The 27,239-nt window shown below is 37.2% G+C and overlaps 2 protein-coding genes across 2 annotated transcripts; both read left to right on the top strand.

The window, feature by feature from the left end:
• The first annotated feature begins 12,437 nt into the window (after nucleotides 1-12,437).
• slp1 (sloppy paired 1) lies at nucleotides 12,438-13,960 on the top strand. Its single transcript, XM_068295201.1, has one exon. It carries the CDS (start codon nucleotides 12,521-12,523, stop codon nucleotides 13,562-13,564), a length of 1,044 nt encoding a protein of 347 aa, XP_068151302.1. The 5' UTR covers nucleotides 12,438-12,520; the 3' UTR covers nucleotides 13,565-13,960.
• A 9,584-nt stretch (nucleotides 13,961-23,544) lies between these two features.
• slp2 (sloppy paired 2) lies at nucleotides 23,545-25,442 on the top strand. Its single transcript, XM_068295156.1, has one exon. The coding sequence runs from the start codon at nucleotides 23,739-23,741 to the stop codon at nucleotides 25,134-25,136; it is 1,398 nt and encodes a 465-aa protein (XP_068151257.1). The 5' UTR covers nucleotides 23,545-23,738; the 3' UTR covers nucleotides 25,137-25,442.
• The last annotated feature ends 1,797 nt before the right edge of the window (nucleotides 25,443-27,239 follow it).

Here is a 27,239-nt window from a genome sequence, read left to right as displayed (position 1 = left end):
TGTGCATATGCGTTTTACTCAGCCGTCTTAAGAGCTATCGGGCTGAAAATTTTTTTCGGGGCTTTTTATTACCTGGGAAAAATATAGTATGAAAACTATAAGGATCGGACCACTATATCATATAGCTCTAGAAGAAACATTTTCATAAAAATTGGAGTATCGCTATGAAATTTACATAAGTATGTGATAATATTGGATATAAAACCCCAGATCCCAAAATTTGAATGTGATCGAAGAAATATAACACAAGTTACACCAACTTAAGTTTTTTTTTTTGCATACCTAAATCATATTATCTTACTTTCAGCCCTTTTTTACATATCTAAATCATATTATCATATTAATTTACTTCTAGAATCATATATATCACAGTATTACTTTTTAAGCCAACTTATTTATAATATACTATAATAGTAAGATTTTAAAATGCCTCGCTTGTCGACATAAATGTGTTTTGAATTCAGTAGTTTGAAAAATATTTAAGCATTTTAATTATCGGATTAACTATAATAAAGAACTGCAAGGGTATATAAACTTATAGCCGAAGTTAGCTTCTTTGATATTTTTTCTTTTAGATTTTTCCCAATAAACAACAAATTTATTCACAAATATCAAGATCTACAAACACTCGAGGACTTAGCCAGGTATGGGCAGAAAAAGCTTACTTACAATTTGTAAAATTTATATAAGATTTTCCATTAAGTTTTCAATTATTTGGCAAAACGTCATGGTTTTGAATGCTTTACTACTTCATGCCACTGAGATTACATGGCTAAGAAAACAAAGAAGCTGACACAATTATCTTAGGATCATATTGTATTATCGAAAACCTAAAACCCATAACTGATTACCACCAAAGCAGTAGGGATGGGGAAAAGAAAAGTAATGCGTTAATATCTCTCTTAAAATCCAGGATAAAATCCAATACTTTTCAATGATCCATATCACTTTCAATAATTTTATAAAAAAGAACCAAGTCATAACCCTATTATACTCGAAAGGACAAAAAATAAAGAAGGTCACAATATAATCCTTGGGGACGAAAAAAAAAAAAAAAGAAAACACCGACTGTCACCTTGTCATCGTCGTGATTCTGCGGCTAATCTAGTGATTTGAACACAAAATTGACAACATTATCAAGAGATCAGAGGATGCGACAGCGGCAAAAGATCCAAACAGCCGCACCAGAAATGAAAAACAAAAAACAAAATGAAACAAAGAGTGAAAAAAAAGGGAAGCTGCCGCCTTACATTGTTGTCAACGTGCCGTGCCGAAAGGTGAAAACCAAGTTGTTAACGCAATAAAAGCCAAGAAATGAAAAGACCAAAAATGTCACCTGAAAAATGCAGCCGTTCGAGAATAAAATGAGAAAAGGATCGCCACAACCACCACACATCGACTCATAGGCTCATAGGCCAGGATTCGGTTTATCGACTTTGATGCCATTGTTTTAAAAACATTTGCTATCACATTGTCATGACCTCGTCCTACTACTAGACATCGCCTTGGATGTGCGGCTAGAAGAAAGCCGGCGACTCCATGGCAAGCAACGTCTCAATTATATATTGAAAAACCAAAAGGCAACTGGCCAAGGCAACGCCTCGAGCACTGCGGGAGTCCTTGATTTATGCGACGGCGCAGATCCTTGATCCTAGTCATGCAATCAAATGAAGAGAAAAGAGCAGGACCGATCGAACAATAATCATAATAATCACCACAAATGCTGAGCGCGCGTGCAAAATGTTAGACCTCAAAACTCGCTCTGATCTCAAAGAAGTAAAAATATCGAAGCTGAATCGAAGTAACGACTATGTGATACCCTGTACAAGGACTAGTAATGTAATATCTATGTCTCTATTTGGTTTGTTCCCAGATCGGTATAAGCGTTATTTAGCGACTTGTTTTCTCAGAGTTAACTTGCTGAATATAGATCGATAACTTTTCGATAAACACGATTGCTATTTAAAATCAACTCTGCACTAGAAATAACGGCTTAAGGAAAGATTTATAAAGCCATTTATTTAAAATTAATAGGCTTGTCTCTATTTATCTTAAAAAATCAAGAGTTTCTAGACAGAAACTAGAAATTTTGACTCAGGGATTCCGGATTTTAATGGCGGATTCCGGATTTTACTTCGCTCCTTAAAGTAGGCAATGGGCAGGAAAAGTATTCGTTCATCATACAATTAATTTATAACTTTTGTGTAGCTTCACAGAACATTCCAAAGTTTCTGTTTTTGTTTCAAATTAAGAATTCCGCTGATTATCACATACTTTAGGGGCCAAAGTTCTCCCCAAAGAAGTTCGTTAGCTGTAAGGATCTTTCAGATTGAATATCATCTGGGTATGGGTAGGTCAAGGGATCAATCTTTGTTTGAGATGTCTCTAATGCTTTAATGCCAAAGAAGTCCATCAGCCTTAGATCAATTTCCAAACACAAATTGATTGATTCAGTCCCTGACCAACCTGTTACTTTCCATTTGGGAATATACCCTTCGCCTGTTATGACTATAGGGTATGATAAGGAAAAACAATTAAAAAGTCAAAGGAATGCCAGAGAAAAAGAAGTCCAAATCCATAAGCGGATTGTTTGCTCCTTCGTTCTGTTTTTTTTTTTTAATAGTCTTAAATTTTGTTGTACATTTTGGTACGTTTTTGGCCTTATTGAAATGAGCAGCGAGGTTTTTATTGTTGCACGATTTGTGTGCGTGTATATGTGTGTGTGTGTGTGCGTGTTCTGTTTGTGTATGTTGTGTTTGCCGTCTGTTGTGTCTCAATCGATCGGTCGCTCTCTCTTTTTGGACGTGTTAACACAGCAATTAACTTCTTTTACAGGCTGCTAAGGAGCAAAAATTTGGGTTTGATTTATTGTGTGTATATGTGTGTATGAACAAACAGAAACTAATGATGACAGCTGGTCCAAGATCCAAAGATCCTGCCTCAGATCATCTCTGAAGATGATGCCAAAAACGACTGTGATAAATTTAGGCAAGGACCTAAGCAAAAGTCGTTCATGAGATTAATGACATGAATATTCAATATTTAGGTCTTTTTCTTTAGTTTGTTTATTTATATTAACACTGGAAACAGAATGTCAACTCTTCTTTAACCCTCAACTGGTGGCAATTTACCCAGCCTTGATTTCACACCTTGCCCCGCAGCGACCCCTCTAAAACTGACAAGATGGAACTAAAAGATGCACGCGTTTGGTCTTTTACCGCATACGTCACATCAAGATGACACTTTCTCATTAACACGGCGGAAAAACGAGTCGAGGGAAACTCCCTGAACACTTTTCATCATCATGATGATGTTGATGACGATGCTAGTCCAAGGCTTTCAAGGCGCCGGTCTAACTCCCTAGCTAATGTGTTACTTACTTGTGGAGCGCCGCCTTCAAAAGGAATCAGATGATCAGGAGACGTACAAAAATGCTGAAGAAAAAGTAGATGAAGGGAAATCTGATACAATTGCGGAGACGAAACACATGCAAGCGGGGGAAAACTACACACCAAGTGAAGTGTTTAGGCGTGGACGTGGCTCGTCATGGCCTGCGTCTGTCTATGTATGAAAAGTCGGTTAATTACAAAACTACAACAAAAAAAAAAAAAACACAAGAGAAATGATGGAACAAAAAAACCCCCGAAAACACTTGTCTCCTTTCAGGACAGTGGGACCGACTGACTCACTCAAATTTCATTGGGATGCAGGGACGGAGGGGCAACATCAAAGAACTCTGCGACTTGTATGTTTTCATTGCTTCAAATTGAGAAAATGCCTGAGCATCAAAAATATTTGGTTATCATTGTGTAAATACTTGTACTCACATATGTCTGTATGTCTGTGTGAGATGAGGGGCGGTAGCTAAAGGATAACTTGTTGAGAAATCGCTACACACAAATGAAGTCCTTTCACCAAACCTGTAACACTTGAAAAAACAAAAAGTGATCACTTTGACCAATGGATAAGGCATAATTTATTGTCTATTTTTTTGTATATACATATGTATATTATATATACATATATGTATATAACCTAAGCTTGTCTTTGATAAATGATTAAAGCAAAAATAAATTTCATAGATAATCAACTTACTCTTAAAAATTTTAAGTTATTAGAATAATTATCAATAAACTACTGCAAATTAAAGATAAAGTAAAAAATTGCAAAAGATCAGGCACGAAATGAGGGTTATTCAGTCTGAAGCTGAGACCCATTTTAGAAAAGTTCTTAAAGCCATCTGAACTTCTTTACCATAATAAGTTTTTTTACCTTTAAAAGCAAAGGAAATATAGAAATAAGTTCTTGCTTTTCAATTTAGTTTTGATTCTGCAGCGATTCCAGAACAAGCTTCTACGCAGAATTGTTCAAGTGACTCCTTTCGTGCGGAACTCAGTCATTTACGAAGAACCGGAGGTATGGCATTCGGTACCTCTCCAGGCTTAAAACCCATGATAATGCACTAGCACTCTGACTTCTGGACAACAGCATGCAGATTGCACGTCTAAAGAAGTCACCCACTTGACCACCTATTTAGACCATGATTACCTTTGACAATCTTGCTTATTGTCCTTATAGGATAGTTCGCAAATATCAACTTCGATTACTTAAAGTCTTTCATAAAATGGTACAATGAATTTATTATAAGTTATTATAAGTCATTAAGTTCTGTAAATTGTAATTAAGACAATTCATTTAAACCAATCGGTTCAGAAAAAACCCATGAAACCCATGTCTAAATCTTGTACTTCAAAAAGGACGACAAAAAGGAAAGTGTTCAAATTTTAGTACCAAGAAATACAGGGAGTATTCAGTAAAGAAATAAAATAAAAGAAACCACCAACAAAAGTAAATTAAATTTTGTTTTAAGCCTAATTCCAATGCCTATTTAGGTATTAATTTCTTAGATTCCTTTCGTATTATTATGCGGAATTCTAAAGGACATATCTGGGTAAGCGACTAAACTACATCAGCTCCCTTTAATTATTGTCTCTTTGAAGAGAATTTGCATTTCCTCTACTGTTTCGTGATAGAATTTCTGTCCCGTTGAGTTGCCAATTGTTTGTTTAGTAAGATTTGATCACGTTTTTCTTTGCTGTGTAAGAGAGAGAGAGAGAGAGGGAATGTGTTATAAATATGTCGAAAGGAGTTTTGTATGTTTAGGCCTCAGGTGTTATCTTGAGACAAACTAAAGCAAAATAGTTTGGAAATCAAAAAACTTGTCCTTTTGTATTGGCCTGACATTGGCCTGCAGCATTGTTTGATTTCAAATACATAGAGAGTGCGAGATGGAAAGAGAGGGAGAGATATCAGAAGGTTAGTGTTAAATGTCAAACGATTTGCACCAGCAGTGCACCAGAGGGAGCACTACGTAAAGAGACAAGGAGAGATCCATCCATCCATCCATCCATCCACAGCGTGGTGTATAACAAAAAAGGACATTGCACCCGCTGTGGGATGAGCGTTGACAGCAAGCAGGCCAAAACATAGCACAGACTGAGAAAATTCAGCTGCTGTTCACTTGAGGTGAGCCTTGTCCTTGAGCCCAACCAAAATGTGTGTGTCCTTGTACGCCTTACGCTGGGCTGAATGTGGCCAAAGTAAATGGCATATTTTGGCCTATGCTGGTTAACCATCACATCTAGCTAAATTTCACAAACTTTTGTGGCCATATCATTGACCTTGATGCACAAGAACCTACAGATTCATTCCAGGAGGAGGAGGACGATGACGATGAGGAGAAGGAGAGGCTCCTGTCGCGTTATTTGGTCACAGTTGTTCCACAAATCAGTTTTTCAGCATGTTTCTGCTTTCACGGCTCACTGGAAACACAATAATCTTAATAGGGGGAAAGAACCACAGAGAAAAAAAAAACCACTCCTTGTGTTGGTCAAATTCATTTCCACTTGATTACATTTGGCAAAGCTAAATGCATAAAGTGGAAATCATTTAAACGGAATTAATGTTTGAACAAAACATGTGAAAACTATCGCTACACACACAAAATAATCATCGCCATCATCATCAGTTCGATTCGCAATTCAAAATATACGTAAATATACGTTATTATTATTTCCTCACAATGATTCCTTTCGAAAGGCATCGACGGGGCATTCGAACTCGCTTGGGGTGTGTTTACTTTTAGACAGTTGCGGCACAACTGTTTGAATCTACTCGAATCGCCAAAGGTAAAGGCACATACATACATACATATATTGTTCTATATAGATTAGCAAAAAGGTAGAGCAGGGCGTGTGCACGCTTAGCGGGACATTAGTTAGTTCAAAGAAAAGAACCACAAAAAATGGTTCTAGTTGATATACAGCCAATGCTTTGTTCCACATAAGGTATTTCGATATTGCTGTTCCTCTAATTGCATGTATCCTTAAAGACTTCTCTATTTGCAGTATCAGAATCAGGAATGAAACATTTTCAAATGTATCTTGCCAAAAAAACTGAAAAATATAAAGTAATGGTTAAGAATTACAAAGTTTTCTTCAAAAATTGTAAGGTCAAATTATTTTTTTGTAATTTTTTGCAAAACGCTTAATATTTTTGCATTTTTTTTGGGAAAATAATATTAAAGTCTATAATTTTTCCAAAAAGTCGTTCTTTCAGAATCAACAACGAAACCTTTTTTAAAAGAAAATGACATTTAAAAACCTTTGAAATAAAAAGTATATAATAAAGTACAAAATTTTCAAAGCCATATAATTTTAGAAATTTCTACAAATCCTTTTTTATACCCTTGCAGAGGGTATTATAAAATTGGTCAGATGTTTGTAACGCACAGAAGGAGACGTTTCCGACCCCATAAAGTATATATATTCTTGATCAGCATGAGAAGCTAAGTCGATATAGCCATGTCCGTCTGTCCGTCTGTCCGTCTGTCCGTCTGTCCGTCTGTCCGTCTGTCCGTCTGTCCGTCTGTCCGTCGGTGCGTACGCGTTTTACTCAGCCATCTTAAGAGCTATCGGGATGAAATTTTTTTTGGGAGCTTTTTTTTACCCGGGTGAGATAAAGTATGAAAATCTTTGGGATCGGACTACTATATCATATAGCTCTGGAACAAAAATTTTTGCAAAAATTGGAGTATCCCCATGAAATTTACCAATATAATAGAATTTGATATAAAATCTCAGATCCCAAAATTTGACCCTGATCGGATAAATAGAACACAAGTTACAGTCTATATAAATCGGTTCAATCGCTGCCGGCAGCTCTGCTTGCTGCCTACTACGTCATCATCAAATCAACAGAGCACATGCATACACACACAGACGCAACGCTACATAAACTGTATGTGTATGCGTGCGTTGCTTTGCTTAGGGAATGAGGGAAGAAGAAGAACAAATTGTACATAGTATGAAGAGTAAAATTGTTTTGTTTGTATATTAATGAATTGAGTTGCAGAAAAGAAATTTTGAACATGTGAAATTATTATTGTCAAGGACTGCAAGGGTATATAAACTTCGGCATAGCCGAATTTAACTTCTTTGATATTTGTAATACATATGTACATATATGTAATTTTCTTTGTGGATTGACTAGTTTAGAAATTATTAGTAAAATTAACTATGTCTAGATTTCGACCTTATTGAAGTTAATCAAAACTGGGTTTTAGCTGGCCTTCAGGTCAACAAATCTTAATAATTTATAAGATTTAAAATCGTAGGCAGCACAAAAGGTGAGCTGGTTATCCGTATAGCTATTTCAAGAACCACCAAGTTCTATTATCAGCGGACTTTGCTAAAGAATCCACAGTTGTTGTGGCCATAGCATATATTCAACGCTTGAAGTAGTTGGGAATTCGAACTACATGAAGCGAGAAAACAAAGCAAAGCTTGCAACTGCAGATTCCACCTTTTTTATGTGTAAACCCTTCCAATTAAATAAGTATTTTGCTTTTCAAACAGGTTCCCTTTTTAACTGATATATAATCATCCAATATATTATAAAAAATATCATACTTATATTATATGTTTTAATGATATTTTCAATTGGAAACATATACATCGAAATTTAAAATGAATTTATGTCTTTGAAGTCGCTTTTTGTCTAAAGTCATTGGAAAATTTGTAAATTACCCAGTTTATAACAGGAAATCTTTAAAAAAGGAGAAAAACTTTTAAAGTAACGTATTTGTCTTAAGTTTTACTTTAAAGTTACTTTGAAGTAAGATCTTTAACCCTAGATCAATCCAAGCTAATAATAATAATAGACGAAATAAGTAAGTGGTTCAGATAAATCTGAAAATATTTTTTTAATTGTAGAATTTCATAGTCAATTCAAAAGACAAAATGAAAAAGTATTCAGAAATTTCAGCTTTGGATTCAAGAAGACTTTTGAGAACGTTCGATGACTGCCTAGGCTCTAGACTCTTGGGTTAAGTAGGGCTAAATTTGTTTATATCTTTATTTCCAACTCTTTTCACTTGAATGCAGATATTATTATAAGAATACTTTGATTACTGAAACAAAACACTTGACTACTTTTTAGAAGTGTTTGTTAGCTGTTTAATTTATCCTGAAATGAACATATTTCATGTTTGATCCTGACATTGACATTTTGGGACAAATTCTCTAAGATGTATAATCTCATTGAAATTATGAACAAACTACAATAACTAAGTAGGACAACATATGCAACTCATGTGGATCGTTGAATGTATGGAATGTGAAGATCAAACGAAGCGTAGATCGTTGAGCCACTACAATAATAACAAGGAAAGGAAGTACAAGTGCCTTCAAATATATATGTATGTACATATGTATATATACATTATAGTAGTAGTTATACTCATATGTATTATTTTTTTGGTGGCATTGTTGTTGTAGTTGGTTGTTTTTTTCTTCTTCAATGTTTTTATGTTGGAACAATTGAAAAAATAAATTGACCGAAAGTCAAGTACACACAATGAAGACGTCAGCGCTGTGGGTTATTAGAAAGATGTGCTCTCTCTGTGGATGTGGCGGTATTTCACTTTGATATTTTAGACAACTTGACAAAACAATCAAATCAGCAGCAGCAGAAGCAGAAGCAAAAACAACTACAAAACATGTGCTCAAATGACTGTCTATTAATTTGCGCCATCTATATAGTAGTTTACAGTTATTGTTCTTACCATATTCCTCCCATTCTACAGGTTTCCCATTATTTTTTTTTTTTTTTTTGCCCAAAATATTGTGTGCGTGTCCCTATACACAATGGTGAAATGTCTGGGGGAAATTGTAGGCAGCTCTTTTTGACGCAGTAGTCCAATTGCCGAATGATAATGATGCACTCACTCACTGAAAGCGGCATACTTGAAAGGGCAATAGAGAGAGAGACAGAGAGAGAGGGAGAATCGTGGTGTACTAGTCAAAGAAGTTGAAAATGGAAGTATGTAGGCGGCAGGTTTCAGATGAAGATTTGAACGCCTTCAATTTTCATTTCTCTCATTTTTTTTTTTGTTTTTGTTTTTGGGTTTGCGGCTAGAAGAAAAGGCCAAAGCAAAAACTGGGCAGAGGGGCACTAATTGAGTTGGAAATTTTCAAACATATTTTTTGTTTTCCCTTTTTGATTTTTTTGCAATTTGCCGACAAAAACCAATGAACACGTTGCTCGATTGACTTTTCCCTGGTGTATCCTTTTGGCATTTTGACAGCCGCGACAAAACTAATTGATTTAAGCCGTATTAAGAAGTCAAAAGAAACCACACACATAGCGCAAAGTATTTACATACTTTATTTTAGAAATATTTTCAAAAAAATTATGACTTGAAGGGATTTCGAAGTGAATATAAGTTAGAGGCTCGCTTGATGTTTCTGGATGGAATAGATTGGAAATGGCAACAATTTATATATAAGTGAAATGAAAATCTGAATTCGTTACAGTATATAAAGAGACACATTCTGTTCAGAGTCCACATTACTATTCGACTTGAGGAATTTTTAAGCGTAAAATGTATACTAATCGAACCATTATAGGATACGGCACTCTTTTCACTCTTGACTCCTTCATGGTTTAAGGCGTTGCACTGGCCAAAGAGAAAAGGAGACCCACATGTGGTCAGGCACTGATTAGTGATGATCAGAGATGAGTGAAACGAGGAGCCTTTGATTCTATGGGATGACTCCATGCTGGCCAACATTATGGTTTCATTGCCCAAGCCACAAGCGAGGCGATTCACCAGATCGAATCACACAGTTCACGCTTCGAGAAACCATAGGACAACGCCTTCGACTCATTGGCTCATTAAAACCAAAGACTAGGCAAAAAAGAAAACCAAACGGCGAAACCTCAGCGAATTTCATTTCCAAGATTCACATAGAATGTTTGCCATGTAATTTTCAATTAACGCCACAAGAAAATTTCCTTTTTTCTGTTGAGTTTTCCTGAAAAAGTTTGTTGGGCCCATACTGAATATTCTTCTTCTTCTTTTTTTTGCCCATTTCGTTCCACTCCTGGACACCATTCAGTCTCATAATTGATCGTAATGTGCGATATTTTCCCTATGTTTCCTTTTGCACGAACAATGCCTGTCAACAGGGCGAAGTGTCCTGCAAGCAGTATGGAAATGCCTGTTGATTCTGGCCTCTCTCTGTCAACAGCAGGATACTGTGATAAAAGGGACATTCTTTGGTTGCATTTGTCGCGCTCTCGGCAGTCGCCCGCACTGACTCTTGGCCTGACTTACTGGATCGATCGATCGATCGTTCGTTCGCTTGCCCTTACGTCCTTTTGTCTTATCCTAGTTCTTCCTTACGATTTCCTGTTCATGATCGATCGATCGATCTGTCGTCGTCGTCTGCAAATTTTCTTTTCTATGTCCACTTGGATTTATTATATGGCTTTCTTCTGCTTTTCTCACCTACGCTTAACCCCTTTGTGCAAATCTTACTTTATTGATAAATCCTAGATTTTGAATGAATCCCCCTACTCACTGGACTTCTTAACTTCTTAGGTAGCCAACTGAAACATTTTTATGAACGGATTTATGTTCCATCTTTATGACAAGGGTTTATGGGCTGCTCTTAAACAGGTAATTTTATATTTTTATGGTCAAGGGTTCAATCAAATTTTGCAATAATTTCTAAATATCAATTTAATAAACTAAATATAAATATGAAAGATCAGGGAAGAAATTAATTAATTACTTAGGTAGTTTATAAATTTTTGAGTATATAAAATTTCAACAATTAAAATGTCAACCTATGCTTAAATTTTAATTCTTTCATACGTAAGATGTAATTGGTTATGAATAATGTGAAATTTGGCCATTGATTTTGATAGAAGAGCACTTTTCCAAGGACATAAGATAGTGTTTAGTTTATTTCAAGTACATAAAGTTGGCGAACTTCTATCATAATTGTTAGTACTGCATAAAAGAAGAAGTAAGGAACTATTCTATCCTTAAAAACTAATAAAAAGAATCTTCGAATGAAAAAATGATTTATTAACAAATATGTAAATTACAGAATCATAATATAAAAACTGAAACGTATGAAACTGTTTCTACCTTTTTGCAATATATTAAGATTTAAAGCCATTTTAGAATCTGAAAAGTATGCATTTTTAATATTGATGCCAAAAGAAGGATCAAACAGATCCAGGAGCTTCTAACCAACACTTTTAATCACAAATGTTTACACTTGGATACATCTTTCTACAGCCAAACATAAGTGTAGACGTGTGTGTGTGTGTTTGTGTGAGTATTTGGGAAGGATAAATGTATGTAGAAGGAGATTTACAAAATGTTTAGCCAGAACTAATTTGCATGTATGCAAAAATCTGTTCAAGAAACTAGAACAAATCCAGCGAATTAACCCTTTTATGCCCAAAGGATTACCTGGTCAAATTTTTGAGCTCCATTCAAATCCAGGATTTGAGAAGTAAATCCCAAAAACCAAATATGAAGCAAAAATTGTTGGTGAACTAATTTCAACCTTTTGGCTCAAGGATTAAGAGAAGTAAAGGGAAATAGTCGCGAAATTCTATGGAAAAATAATTGTCTATGAATTTTTGATTAAAATTGCAACAGGAGAAAGCAAGAGAGAGTACAAGCATGGGAGAGAAAGGGAGAGAGAGAGAGATAGTCCGATAAAGAGAGGGAGCCAAAAACTGTGTTTGGATTGGATGTAATAGATATTTTGACGCTGAAGCAACTAAAAACGGCAAATAAACATCCACAAAATCCAAAATAAAAATACAACACACAACAGAGGGTGTGTGTGTGTGTGTGTGTGTGGAACAAAATGGAACGCAGAGGCGGAGCTACCTACCAAATTTATCAGCTACCTACTCGTCTGAACGACCTCTTGTGTGCCTGCGTTCCGCAATCTCTCTCTTTTGTAGACTTTGTCTGGGCTCTCTCTCTCTCCCTCTCTCTGGGGTTCTCTCCAGGGTATAAATAGCCTGTGAGTGGGCTATGATGAGTCAGTATTGAGCTACGCCTTGCACAGCAAACATCATTGCATACTTAAGAACTTCCGTTTGTGTTTGTGGAGTGTATCATATAGAAAGAAAGAAAGAAAGAATCATGGTGAAAAGTGTCTGCGAAATGGAATTCAAAAGCAATTTCTCCATTGATGCCATTTTGGCTAAAAAACCAACAACAACAACTGCAACTACAACAACAACAGCAGCAGCAACAACACAAAATATTATTAAACAAGAAATCATACAAAATCAACACCAACATCAACATCAACATCATGCCTATGTCCATCCATATGCCAATTCGGATGGTGAATTGTCTGCATCGGAGGATTTTGATACACCATCACGTACCAGTACACCGATGAGCAGCAGTGCCGCCGAATCGAATGATAAACTCGATGTGGAATTCGATGATGATGATGATCATCTTTTGGACGAGGAGGAGAGCGATGACTGCGATAGTCAGGCAAATCCCAGCAAGAAGCAGAAACTATCATCGAATGCGGCCAACGATAACAAGAAGCCACCTTACAGCTACAACGCCTTGATCATGATGGCCATACAAGATAGTCCCGAACAGCGTCTGACCCTAAATGGCATCTATCAGTATCTGATCAATCGTTTCCCCTACTTCAAGGCCAACAAGCGGGGCTGGCAAAATTCCATACGCCACAATTTGAGCCTCAATAAATGCTTTACCAAAATTCCACGCAGTTACGATGATCCCGGCAAGGGTAACTACTGGATTTTGGACCCCTCGGCCGAGGAAGTGTTCATTGGAGAGACCACTGGAAAATTGCGTCGCAAGAATCCTGGAGCCAGCCGAACTCGTTTGGCTGCCTATCGTCAGGCCATCTTTTCGCCCATGTATGGTGGTGCTCCTGGTGCACCATCGCCTTATGGTTATCCTGGAATGCCGCCATTTGCAGGTGCTGCAGCTGCAGCAGCTGCTGCCGCCGCTGCCCTCTATCAACGCATGAATCCGGCTGCCTTCTATCAACAACATCAGCAGCCACCTCAAATGCAATATCAACCAGCTCCTCCGCCGCCACAGCCCCAGCTCCAGGGATATCCACCACAATTGAGCGCCGAGTTGTTCCAACGCATGCAATTCTTTGGCAAATTCCCACCAACAAGCGGCTAAACGATGACCACCAAAGGGAGGATCACGCCCAAAAGCGCTTTGGCAAAAATCTAGGAGTGAGCACGAGAGGCAGAGAGTGAAGGGCATAGCTGCTAAGCCTACTAAGTAGGCTGCAATCACCTCAATGACGACGACGACGACGCCGATGGCGACGTCTAAATCTTGACACATAAAGAAAAATTTAGCAAATTAATCCGGCCTGGAAAGCCGCCTGCCCCAATAGGACAACGTTCAGTTTGGTAGTAACGAGATTTTGGGAAGGTCTGCGCCGAGCAATCCAAATTGGCGCTCTTTTTTTTCGCTGATTTGTTGGAGGCTTTTTTTTGTTTTGTTTTGAAAAACAATGTTATCAATATTACAAATTGTTGAATAAAAATTTATATCATAAATCAAAAATTTTAAACAATTCTTATATATTTTAAACAAAGTGGGGAAAGGGTTATTATGGGTCTTCACTCTTAAGATCAAACATCACAATTAATAAGAAAATGCCAATTCTTTTCCTTTCGTTATTTTTTTTTCAGAATTCTCAGTTGAAGCTTTTGAGACTCTTCTTTCTTTTAACTTCCTTTTCCCTAATCTTTTTTTCTGATGACTTAATTAGTCATTTTGGCTCTGGCGGCAAACATGAAAATGTTTTCCAAAAAGAAGAAGGGAAACAAACGTATACATATATATATATTTTTTTTTTCCAAAATGAGCCATCACCCATTGACTTTTGTTTTCATGTTGGCTCTTTACATGGACCCAGTGACAACTCCAGCTGTGAGCGAATGCTGAGCACCGCAGGTATAACGGATGGGATAGGGATACCATTTGACTTGGACTCCTTTGGACATTGAACGGAGACCAGCTAGGCCATTGTCTCAAATAGAAATCGAAGCACACTTCTCAGATCGTCATCCTCCTACTCCCGTCTCTCTATCTATCTATAACTTTTGTTATACAATTTTTCAACTAATATGCCTAGAATCTTGTGTGCGCCTTGTGAAAGATGAGAACCTTAGGATACAAACGATTGTCTTCTTCTTTGCTGATGTCTAAATTTTGTTTTGTAAATTTTCCCTTTATTTGGTAGGCGGCTTTCTTTGCCTTTGATCACTTGCCATGTGTGTTTGCTGGGGTGAGAAAAAAACACAAAAAAAGGGAGCATCATCATCCCAGTTCCAGTCTCGTCTTTCTTCACCGATTTGTTAACTGAAATGATATAATTAATATCATCGTTATCCGATTAATCTATTTCAACTGGTTCTCAGGTGAGAGAGAAAGATATACTTGCTCAATTATCATATATTTTTTCTCTGGTTTCCTTCTTCTTTTTCTCTTCATTTTTCAATAATTGTAAATTATTGTGTGTTTTGTTTGTGTGTGAGAGTGTGTGTTGTGTGGGTAAATCATATTATTGAAACGATTAGCTGGCAGCTTTATAGGGTGTTAAGCCAGGGAGCTGGCTATAACAGGGACGGTTCTACCTTAAATCGGTCGGGGCTTCCTTTGGTTTCTATAGTGACTTGGCATATATAAGTTATTCAAATATTTAAGTCAACGTTCCGTATAAACCGCTCCTGTTTGTTAAATTCACAATGAGAACGAGAGCTAGTTTATTTTGTTACTTATGTAAAGTAGTTTATTGAGTTCTAAACTTGTTTTTGAATTGCTAATCGAGTTAATGAAATTGTCGTAATGTGGCTTATTATTTATGAAACTATTTCATATGTTTTTTTACAAGTTTGACATGTGTGTAACATGTAAACATCAATGCCATTTGGAGGTATTCAGTTCTAACCTACTGACCAAGACTGTATGTCAGAATCGTCAGTCGAAAAGACAAACAATAATGCCATCAAATCTGATCCAATTCCAGTTCCTCATATAAACTCTGAACTTAAGTAAGTTTTATGGTGCTCAACTTATATAAATTTCATGATCTTGATATATAATATTGAATTCTGATGGAACTAAGTCAGTTTCTGAAACTTTCGGAAACCACCAACATCCTGTTCTGTGATGGCCAAAGTTCATATGTCAAGTTGTCATCTCTCTCATCAGAAAAATCCTCATAATCATCATCGTGATGTGTAACAGTTTCAACCCGGGAATGAACTCACTTCCGTTCTAAAGAATCATGAATCGAGGCGGGTCCAGTCATACAAACAATCTTCAAGTGCAATTCCATATTACTTACTCTTACTCATTCATAATTTTTGCTTTTTTTTTCCCTCTTTTTTAATTGCATGTTGTGTTGTTCTCTGACAATTGCCCCGTACTACACTACGTACACTACACTACACATAGTATCCATTCATATACACAGTTTATTTATTATTTGAATTGGTTCCGTTGCTGGACCGAGGACCTCTCAGTTGCCCTCTCATCATCATCATCATCATCGTCGTCGTCAGCAGAGTTGTGTGAGGCGTCGCGTAAATTAACTTAATTGAAATTCGGGTCAACAGAGAGGCCAAGATAATGAAGGAAACTAATTAAAGACTCAAACATTGTGAGAGAGAGCGAGAGGGGAGTAGGGCTACTCTCCTGCCCACATGCTGGCGATTTGTTGTTCACAAATATTTTCCTATTATTCGATTACTTGTGGACTTTTATTAATAAAATATTTAAGTGTAATTTTATTATTATTCTTGGTTGCCCTCATCTTTGAACCTTTCAGACATCAGTTTCAATTAAAAACACATTCTGTGGTCAGTTTTGTGTTGAGGTGACACGCCCGACATCAGCCCAACTTGGAAGGTTTCCCCATTGCATTAGAATGGGTTCCAATCAATACAGTTTAACTAATCTAGGCTAGTTCTTTGTGAATCGAAACACCTTTTTCTTGCTCTATACCCCTAATTTCTATGCTGATGATGATCCTTTTTCTCCTTCATCTGTAAGCCTTCGAAATCTAAGCCTCTCAGTTGTCTCTCTCGGGGACGGGGTTTGTATCATTAAAGCAAAAACCAGAAGCAAAAACCTAAGGAAAAGTGTAACAAACGGCACACGGTATACAAATGAACTAAGGCAATAGTTCAATCGATCAATCCCTCCATCGGGCCTGCTGCTGAGTCTTCAGGTTGCTCTTTCGACTCATCCCATATATATATAATCCTATGCACTTAACCCTGGGTAATAAGATAAGTAAGGACCCGAAAGAGATGCAGTTTCTTTCCTTTCGGTTTGTTATCTTTGTAAATTGCATGTCGAGCACTTAAGCCAATTGTCTTTCACGAGACTAGAGACTAGAGAGAGAGAGAAACTGGTTCTTGCGCTTGAGCGCGTGCTGCATCAACGTTTTGGTCTGCTCGCATCCTAAAGTGATACAGTTAATACCTAATACCTAATCCATATGCTCATGAACCAATAATTCGTACAATACAATTCGCACAATCAACCCAACCCAAAAACCTAGAGAGAAACGACTTAGTCGCTAGTCCTCTGGGCTTAGGTAAGTGGATTGCTTTACTGAAAATTGAATCCTCCAGCTTTTGGAAAACACACAAAACGGAATCCAACAGCAGATATGTATGTTCAAAAATGTGTTAAGTATATAATGCGCTCATCCGATCTATTTCAAAAACAAACCAAAGACCAAGATTTGTCCAATCCAATGGGCAAGTTGTAGGCTTTTGTACACAAAACTTCTCAAGCCTAAGTCGTTCGTTTTTCGATCTACATACATACATTTGCACATATATTTTTGTATATGCAAAATATTGGTTCCCAAAATGGATTTAGGCCATGGCGATTTAACTCTTACATGGGCTTAAGCCGAGCATAAACCCCAAAATATGTACATACATGTGCACAATATGGCAAGGGGTGCATCCATACAAAACATTTGCTATTTGGAGAACAGGAAAGCAGGGAAAAGGCTTACCTTTAACTGAAATGAACAGTGATTAAACCAAGAGGTGAGTTATACAAATGAACAAATGTGTTTTTCACAATTGAACATATAATCTGCATAGGCAACAGAAGGAATAAGGAAGCAGTTCTTTCGTTTCTTAAACCTATAGACACTTTTAATGCCTTAAGAACTAACAGATCCTTAAACATACAAATTTAATTGCAACTAAAATTATTAGTATATCACGTTGGACTTTTCAAAGTATCCATAAAATTGCCACCCGGATAAAGGGCTTTCTGTGTGATTGCCTGTTGCATTTGCCTTGCCTTCATTCAATTGCTCTTTGAATCAACTTCCTTTGTGGAAGATCTTAGACAGATTTCACACTGATACTACCAGTTTGTAGCATCTGTGTGTAACCATTAACTGGACACAATCAACAATTAAGTTAGGCCAAGGGCCAACACTTGGACCTCAATTAAATTGATTTGGATCAAAGGCAACCGAGCCAAGTGACCAGCATAATCAGTCAGTCCATATTACTCTTTCTCTCTCTCTCTCCTTCTCTCGCTCTATGTCTCTGTCTTTTAATATGCACTCTATGAACTACTACTGTTTGTCCGATTATGTGGTTATAAATCCGCAAAAGTACCCGCAGCGTTCATCAGAGCGTCGTTTCGGAAGCGTGGCCAGTGACTTTTTGGTTGAGCTTCAACTTACATTGCGTGGTTGCTGCGAATACCCTGTAATTTGAGTAGGGTTGAAAGGGGATTTCAGAATTGCGAGTGACCCTTCTATCAGCTAAATTGAACTCCAAAGGCAAATTGCTCAAATTGATTGTTATAGGGTATCAAGCGTTCGGCTCACTGTCAATTATTCCTATTTTTGTTGTTGCTCATAATTGTTACGCAGTTCATTAACACTTATACACACACTAAAGAAGGGAGCCCACCCTCGCCTTGCGTGGCACACGCGACCCAGACCCATGCTAACGATGACATCTAAGCGGTTGGACCCTTACTCGCGCTCTAAGAATGTCACAATGTAACGATGGTCGTCGTCATAGTCGTCATTTCGGTCGTTTCGGTTGTTGCTGTTGGCGCTGCGTGAGTTTTAGCAATGTTTCTCTTCTTCAAATGCGTGTAAATCAGTTTATAACACATTGTCAACAATTATCAAGTAGTGTTTAGGCGAAGGGGTGACATCTAGACTGGGTATTGGGGGAGGTTTTTTTTTTTTTTTGGTTTGGTTTTGTTTTTTATATTTTAACGAACTTTAATGCCCTACAAGTTGTGTCAACATGGAAATAATGTGTTTTTGTTAACGTTCTTGACTTTTAGAATTGAATAGTCTATAGTCTTGAGACTTTAAACTTTGTAAATAAGAGATCAAAGCTTGAAAACCTTCTTATTCCATAGAAGGATTTTTAAGGATCTTCTTTTGAAAACCTTAATAAGGGAAATTTCGAGGTTTATCCAATTGGTAGTTCAACTAAAATTTTCAGTTTTTTTTTACAGATCCTAACGATTAAATTTAACCTCACTTAAGTGTTTAATAATAACTCAAAGTAAAAACAATTCATTTATGACCAGTATCATCAGTAGAAAATGTTTATGAACTTTTCCAGATTTCTGGTGGGAAAATCTACGTTTCTTAACTTCAGTGCCTTATGGTTGTGGATATCCTTAAAGACTTCTCTAAAGAAGGGCATTCGTGTCCTCGACTATGGTCATAAATATTTCATTCCTTGGTTAACAAATCTCCCCTTTGTCGCTTGAACACCCTTGTTACATATGAACCATATGCTTGCACAGCTTCCATGCCACCTCATACACCCCCTCCCTTCCCTTATTTCACCCTCACCAACAGAGCTCAACTCGACTCAACCTCTAGCACACTCGTTTGGCTGTGTTTATTTGCAAACAACAACTACAACAATAACAAGTGTGTCCAAAGTCCAAGCAAACTGTCCACTCCGGCGAGCGTGATTTCCACAAAATTTGGCCAATTAACAGAAACCAAATCCCTCACCCCATCAAGAGAAAGGGCCGTGGTATCCACAACCCTCTCTCGCAACCCTAACGCCGCAGTAAATGATTGTTTTCTCAACGGTTAAAACGAAATCAGATGTCAAGAGAGAGCAAAAGAATCTCTGCCTTCTGGTGAAAGGTTTAACCCGTTTGTGTTAAATTTGGAAAAATATTTGCATGGCTAAGCGATGGCGATTAGGTTAGGTTAGGAGGAAAATGGGAGTAGTAGGAGTAGGAGTAGGTTTCACGAAATGAGATTAATACGCGCTAAGCTTAAATCCGGCTGGGGGACATTCTAATCCTTCTTGGTCCTTCTTTTAACCCGTTCACATTCGAGAGATGAGATGTTTGTAGGTAAGAGTAGGTATTTGCCAGGGTAGGACAATTTGTTGTAAAATCTCAGCTACCGTCCGGTAGGGTCCATGTAAACAGATCATATAAACAAAACGGAAGCACATGCTTAAACCCTTTCATCTTAGCTACCTACTTACCAACAAAATACGGTAGTAGTTTACCTAGTGTGGACCTCCGTTTCGCCCACACTTTGGATAGAACCTCCTGTTTGCTTGCGCGCATCCGCGCATTGATCCGTTGAACAAACATGCTAATCCTGCGGTTAAACTGCCATTGAGTTTATATCAAAATATAAGGCATCGATGCCCATGCCATGGCATATTGTGCCAGGTATACCCGGAAGGACTTCAAGGCTGGACAGGGGCGTATACCAACTACCGAACGGGTTGAGTCGGCAGCGGCGGCGGCGGCATGGAACGGGTTAAAAGGATCTTTTGCGGATTTATTTGTCCTCGTCAAATACATCAAAAGTCCTTTGAACAAAACTAAATGCCAGCCATAAATCCAGCCTGATTAGCAAAGTACTCTCGCCCCTTTGAACTCACATCGCAACTATGTAGGTATAACATACAGATTGACAGCGAGTCTCAGTCATATTGATGACAAATTCCTCTATGATTCAGCACTCAAAAACGGTAGCCTTTGGGTAAATATGTCTCGACTTTTCCATGATTTTCAATCAATGACAAGTTGGTTTTTTTCTCTCACCAGTTTGTTTTTGGTTTTTGTAAGGATTTTCAAATATTTGCAGGCATAGAAATCCTTATGCCATTTGTCGATAGTTATCCGGATGGAGCGGGAATTTCAAAAGGATAAGAAACAATTACACAAAGTCTAAAAAAGTGTACATATGTATATTGCTTACTGTATCCTTTTTATGTTCGTGATGATAGAATTGGTTTAATTTCGATTTCAGGCAACTGCCAAATAAGTTTATCGCATCCTTTTAATGTGTTATGGATCTTAAGAAGAAGTTAGAACTTCCCCAAGATTCATATGTCAACAAATAGAAGCGTATTTCAAAAGTCCTCATCCAAAATTAACATATACCTTTTTTGGAAGAGTATAAAACGTTTGAGGTATATGAGAAATAAAGACAATTTAAAAAATTTACTTTTACCCACTATAAAAATAGATAATTAATAGTAAGAATTAAAGTACACGAATGGCTTTAGGTCTTGCATAACAAATAGTTTAAGTTATTTGAATAAAATACAATTTCAAGTTAAATTTATCATTTATTTATATCATTTATATAACAAAATATTCAAATAACGAGTTCGAATCTCTTCAATTACATTTCTATTTCAATATAAACTATAATTAGATTTGTACTTCCTTCGATTCTTAACAACATTGAAAAGTACAACAACTAACTTAAAATGTAAAAGTAATTATTAATTTAAATACCATTCCACTCTTTATAGTTAATTTATTCTCTTCCATACAAAGTCAATGTTAAAGTTGTCTTGTATTAAGTGGTAAGGATTACTAGTCCACCAGTTATGACCAGGCTATAATTACTTTGTATTTCTGAAGACTTGTTTCCTTATGCAAGACAAGCCAAAACAATTACCACACAGACATGTGAAAAAAATCGAAATAATGAATAATTTAAATTGAAATAATAGAGAAGAAAATCAATTGAAACAATGGAAGAAAAAAACAAGCTAAAGGTAATAATTAAAATGCCAAAGCTTGCGCCATTTTGTTTTGACCCGAAAGCACTTTTACGGTTAGAAGGAGAGAGAGACATAGAGTTCCATCTCGTTCCTTTGTTGGGGACTCACATACACTCCATTCGCTCTCATTCTCCACTCAGTGAAAAGCAATCAAAAAAACAATATTTGTATAGAAGTCTAAGAGCAGAGAGCGCATGTCTCCAATAAATAAAGGCCAGCCCCAAAGTTTAACTCTCACACACACACTTAAGCTCATACTCGATGCCGTATGAACATTCCGTTACCTCAGACCCCTGAAAACATGGCGTCTTTGCGCTGTTATTGCATTTTTATGGCATTTTGTGTGTGTTCTTTGCACATTTCACTTCAGGTAAAACATGTTTTTCCTATGTTCCTTTTTATTTCTGTTTAATTTTTTGGTTTTAAGGCTCCAATCAGAGTGCCGCGACCGAGGCGAACCTTTGTATTGTCTGGACACTGCACAACACGCCCCCTAAAACGATATTGTGAAAACAATTATTGTGATTAACCCCCACTGCAAAATGGGGGAGTGGCCCATGCGAATGACAGCAGATGTTTTTGTTTCTCTTCATTGGAAATGTGTGTGCGTTTTTTTAGATTAGATATAATTGTTTTTTTGCTGCATTTTTCATAAAGTCCTTCAAGGTGATTCGTACCTACAACTATTGTAATTGGCATAAACGTTGGAAAATTGCCAAGAAATGATCAATTTAAATAACTAAAATATAGGTAAGTACCTACACTTTGGAATAATCAATAAAAATATATACATAAAGTTTCAAAATTTGTTTTTTTAAACTTTTGATTTTGTCAATTATATTATTTTTAAGTTACATTTTATTTTGAAGTTGATCACGATATTTGATTCTTATGGCTATTATTTAGGGTAAGATTAATTTCTTTATCCTTTTTATCCTTTGCAATTGTTGAGAACCATTGAATTTTGTAAAAAACAAAAATTTGATCTCAGTTTAAATCTTTTTCTACCAAAAATTTTTGTATATTGTTTGAAAATCATAACTAACAAATACAGAATGAAGAAAATGATCATACTTGGTGTTTTTTGATTGATATAAAACCTTTTCCTTGCCTACTGGAGATCAATGAAAATTATCTGAATTATATAGTTTATCTGATAATGAACTTAGAGCTCTTTAAGTATTCAAAAGCCAAGATTTATATACATGAATAGAACAACAAATATACAAAGGATATCTAAAACAACTACAAACTATTCAACTAACATAAAGTGTATGAAAAATCAATCAATTTGACAAAAGTCCCAAAAGCCATGAGAAAATTAACACCTGGAAATTGTATGTAACTCCATAATGAAATATATTGCATAAGTATATTTCTGGTTATATCAAAATGTCTTAAACCTTTATTTCAGTTCCAGACAACAAAAAAAATCTCTTTATTTATCCATATTTATAAATGTTGATCATATCGTTTGCAAACTTACTAGAACTGAATAGAGGGCAACTCAACAACAATAACAGCGCAGCTACAATTAATAATTATGGCAACTGTGTGTATGAAATCCATTAAACAGGCAGCCAAACAAAAATATCCTCAAACCAAATGGAGTAAAGGCAGCTGCTGCTGCTGCTTGGTCATACAATACAGAAAAGAGCAAAAACCTGGCGTATCAAAATGCAACCCGCAACACATTAAAAAAAGGGTGACCCCGACGCTCCATATGTTTGTATGTAGCTATACCTAGGGCAATGAGAGAGAGCGCGTGTTCGTGTCAGTGTGGCAATTAGCAACAACACACAACTGAGAAATCTCAACAAAAGGCAGGGACAAAACAGGAAAGAGAGAGAGAGAGGTAGCTAGAGATAGATGTAGAGAGGGAGAGACTGTGAGAAAGAGAAAAGGAGAGCAAGTTGGAAACGTTCCACAATTGCCATTGGCTGGTCGACTCGTCAAGCAACCCTCAGTGAAAAACAACACAAAAAAAATGAAAAAAATCAACGTGAACAAAGCAAAGTCGTTGCTGTTGCATTGGGAATCTTGTTTTTAGTCTACACAAAACGCCACAAAGCAACGGACGTTGATATCGTGTGATCACTGTCGAAGAACGCATGTGAACTTTATCCGTCGTCGATTTGCGTCGATAACAAAAAAGAAAGGTGCTCACGTCGCGGAAGTCGAGTTGAAAGTTTAGAGAAACAGAAATGTTTTGTCAATAAGAAAACGGAAGTAAAGTGAGAATTTCAACGATAACCTATACAAAAATGGTGAAGATCGGCGAGGGTGCAAGTGTGCCTAGCGATCATCATCATACCGTCGGCTTAAATTTAACAAGTCTCATGAAAATGGCACGAACACCGCATCTGAAATCGAGTTTCTCCATAAATGCCATTTTACCGGAGACTCTTGAACAGGATGAGGAGAAAACGGAACCGGAAATCAATCCCTCACCATTGGGCTCTGAAGAACCGGAGCCGGATAGTGATGTGGAATCTGATTTAGATGTGACTTCTATGTCCCCGGCACCGCCTCAAATGAATCCCAGTGAAATGAGTGATGTCGACGATGTCGAGGAGGAGGGAGACGACGAAGCCGATGACGACGAAGAGGAGGAGAACGAAAGCGGAGGCAATGGCGAGGGCGGCAAACCTGTCAAGGATAAAAAGGGCAATGAGAAGCCCCCTTATAGCTACAATGCGCTCATTATGATGGCCATACGCCAGAGTCAGGAGAAACGTCTAACTCTGAATGGGATCTATGAGTACATAATGACCAATCATCCGTATTATCGTGACAATAAGCAGGGCTGGCAAAATTCCATTCGGCATAATCTCAGTCTGAACAAATGTTTTGTTAAAGTGCCACGGCACTACGATGATCCCGGTAAGGGTAACTACTGGATGTTGGATCCCTCGGCCGAGGATGTTTTCATAGGTGGCTCCACGGGAAAACTGCGAAGAAGAACAACAGCCGCCTCGCGTTCTCGCTTAGCAGCCTTCAAGAGATCTCTCATTGGACCCAGCATGTTTCCCAGCTTGGCTGCCTATCCCCAATTCGGACAATTCCTTACATATCCTCAGGCGGCGGCAGCAGCAGCAGCAGCTGCAGCCGCTGGACCAGCTGGTCTTTTGGCCAGCATGTATCAACGTTACAATCCCTTTGCGCCAAAAAGTGGTCCTCCCATGAGCGCCATGCCGCCTCATGGTCCGTCCCCACATCATCATCCGCTCAGTCCACATCATCATCCTCACCATCAGCAGGGACCACCACCTATGCCTTCGTCGTTTGTGGGGCCAGCAGGATCGGTAGGTGCCCCGCCGCCATCAGTCCAACCTAATCCCGCCGCCGCCGCCGCAAGCACGGAACTGTATCAGCGTCTGCAATATCAACAGTTGTTGCATCAACATGCAGCGGCAGCCGCTTTGGCGGCACATCAAAGGCAATTGTCGGCAGCGGCAGTGGCTGCCACCTCCAGCATGTCGCATCTGGGTGGAGGACATCATCATCATCAACATCAACAGCACCAGCAACAACCACAGCAGACATCAGCTCCGGCGTCTCCGGGAGGACACCACGGTGGGGCATTGGGGGATTCGATTTCCCCTGTTGGCTCGCCTCAACCCATGCTCAAGCCTGTCACCGTTGTCTCACGCCATAGCTAAACCTAGCCTAGACTGGATGCGGAGGCAACTGTAGTTTAAGTAATGTACATAGATATAGCCGCGACTGAGGCGCTAAGACGCTTGTAAATAGAAACGAGAAAAGATGCCAAGGTATTTGGATACGGGCCAATCGAATTACTGTAAATTTATAGAGAAACTAGGAATCCCTGCAGAGTTGAATCAAAGACAGGAATAAAAATTCATATCCCATAATTTACCAAAACTTTCTACTGAAGATACTTCTTCATCTAAAAGAACAGAGCGCAGAAGTTTCTTTCTAGGACCTTTAGAAGTAACCCTTTTTTAAACCCCTCCAATCTAAACAATCATAATAACGGGTATTCGACAAAATCAAAGGTTTCCCAAAGTATTCAAACTAATAACGTTATTTTTGATATCGACAACTTTGTTTCTTTACAAGTTTTAAAACATTAATATCAGTTTTGACACCATATATCGGATCCCCATTGAACCAAATTTCCTTAAATTTACTTTCAAAAGATTAATTAGGCTTTCAAAATACACAAATCAGATATTCCTATTAGATATAGTCACAAATATCGTAACAGAATTATGGGAAAAGAAAATTTTGTCTTGGAGTTATCGAACATTTTGTACACATTGAATATACTTTGCATAACTCAAAGTATGTTCAAATAATCAGGATATTTTAAAAAAACTTTGGAATCCCAAGATTTAAAAAGAGCACTTTTTACTTTTTTAAACATATTTTTTAATTTAGATTGTATATATAATACGAAAAGCTGTTTACACTCTGCAGGGAAACTTATGATAGAGAGATTCAGAATGTTTTTTGCTAATTTGTTGTCACATATCTACTTTAATTAAAAAAAAGAAGATATTAATTTAAGATGATACTTAAGCGATGCTGGCAAAAAATCAAGATCTAAGCACTAATTAATTTATATATTTAAATATTTAGACACTAAACAAAAAATACAAACGAAGAACACATGAGACGCAAGAGAATAAGAAAGTGAAAATAAAAACAAAAAATTTAAACACAAACATATACATATACATAAATGAGACCCCTATAATTTTAAGAAGGGGCAGAAACTGGGCATTGGACTAGTGGTAAATTGAACTGCAGTTGCCTTAAATTAATCTGTTGTCGCGACAAAACTTGACGATGTTCAACAGGAAGTCCTTAATAAGTCGCCGTCTGAACACGCTATCTCTCTCGTTCTCTCTATGAAAAAGTCGCGCTAAAAGCCACTGCTAAGTGTCAAATCAAATAAAATTTTAGCGCATGTCCCACACACGCCGAAGCGTGGAACCATTTCAGATAAAACAAGGGAGAGGCATAAAGAGGGGTCAACTGATGAAATTGCTTTACTGCCGTTTTAGCCCATGGTCATTAGGTTCTATGTCGTTGTGTGTATGTGATGTGTTTGAGTTTTGCAGCCTACAACTACAAATATGTTAAGGCAGTCGATGACTACACCTCAAATGGGGGAATATTCTTATCGGCGAATGGAATATACGGGCTGAAGAAAGCCGTTTGAAATTCTAATTCATTTGGACTTAACTATATTGTATATAAACATTTCTTGGCCACTCTCTCATGGTTAAAGTAAATATACTAATAACTGATAACATTATCTACATAAATAATAAATTTCATAATAATCTGCTTGAATTTAGCCAAGATATGGCTAAAAATGTCTTTTCCATATTAAAATTTGTCAGATTATATTTTGAACTTTTGAAACTTGAAAATTTATTTAGTTTAGTTGTGTGTTATTAATTAACTGACTCGTATTAGTTAACCTCAGTTTATTATACAAAAAATTATTGCAAAATCTTGCATATGAAAACTGGCGCCAGTTTCAATCAAGAAACTAAGTACTTTTTTTCTGTACCAAGTGATTTACTTAGTTAAGAGTTTCTTGAACTTGTGGCCCGACTTGTCCCACATAGTATAGACAGAGAGATGGTTGATTGTATCGTTATATGTAGATGAACCACAAGTGACATCACATTTATAGGATAATTCTTTCGAAATGTTTGTTGTTTACACACAGACAATAATCCGTCGCGCAAGGCGAATAAATTGAACGAATTATTGTGTGATTGTGA

Source organism: Drosophila tropicalis, unplaced genomic scaffold, assembly GCF_018151085.1.
Source record: "Drosophila tropicalis isolate 14030-0801.00 unplaced genomic scaffold, ASM1815108v1 contig_845, whole genome shotgun sequence".
Classification (NCBI taxonomy): domain Eukaryota; kingdom Metazoa; phylum Arthropoda; class Insecta; order Diptera; family Drosophilidae; genus Drosophila; species Drosophila tropicalis.
This window is presented reverse-complemented; position numbering and strand designations above follow the sequence as displayed.

Bases quoted from the DNA above. Each gene is read 5' to 3' on its own strand.
- slp1 (XM_068295201.1), top strand. From the start codon at position 12,521: ATGGTGAAAAGTGTCTGCGAAATGGAATTCAAAAGCAATTTCTCCATT.
- slp2 (XM_068295156.1), top strand. From the start codon at position 23,739: ATGGTGAAGATCGGCGAGGGTGCAAGTGTGCCTAGCGATCATCATCAT.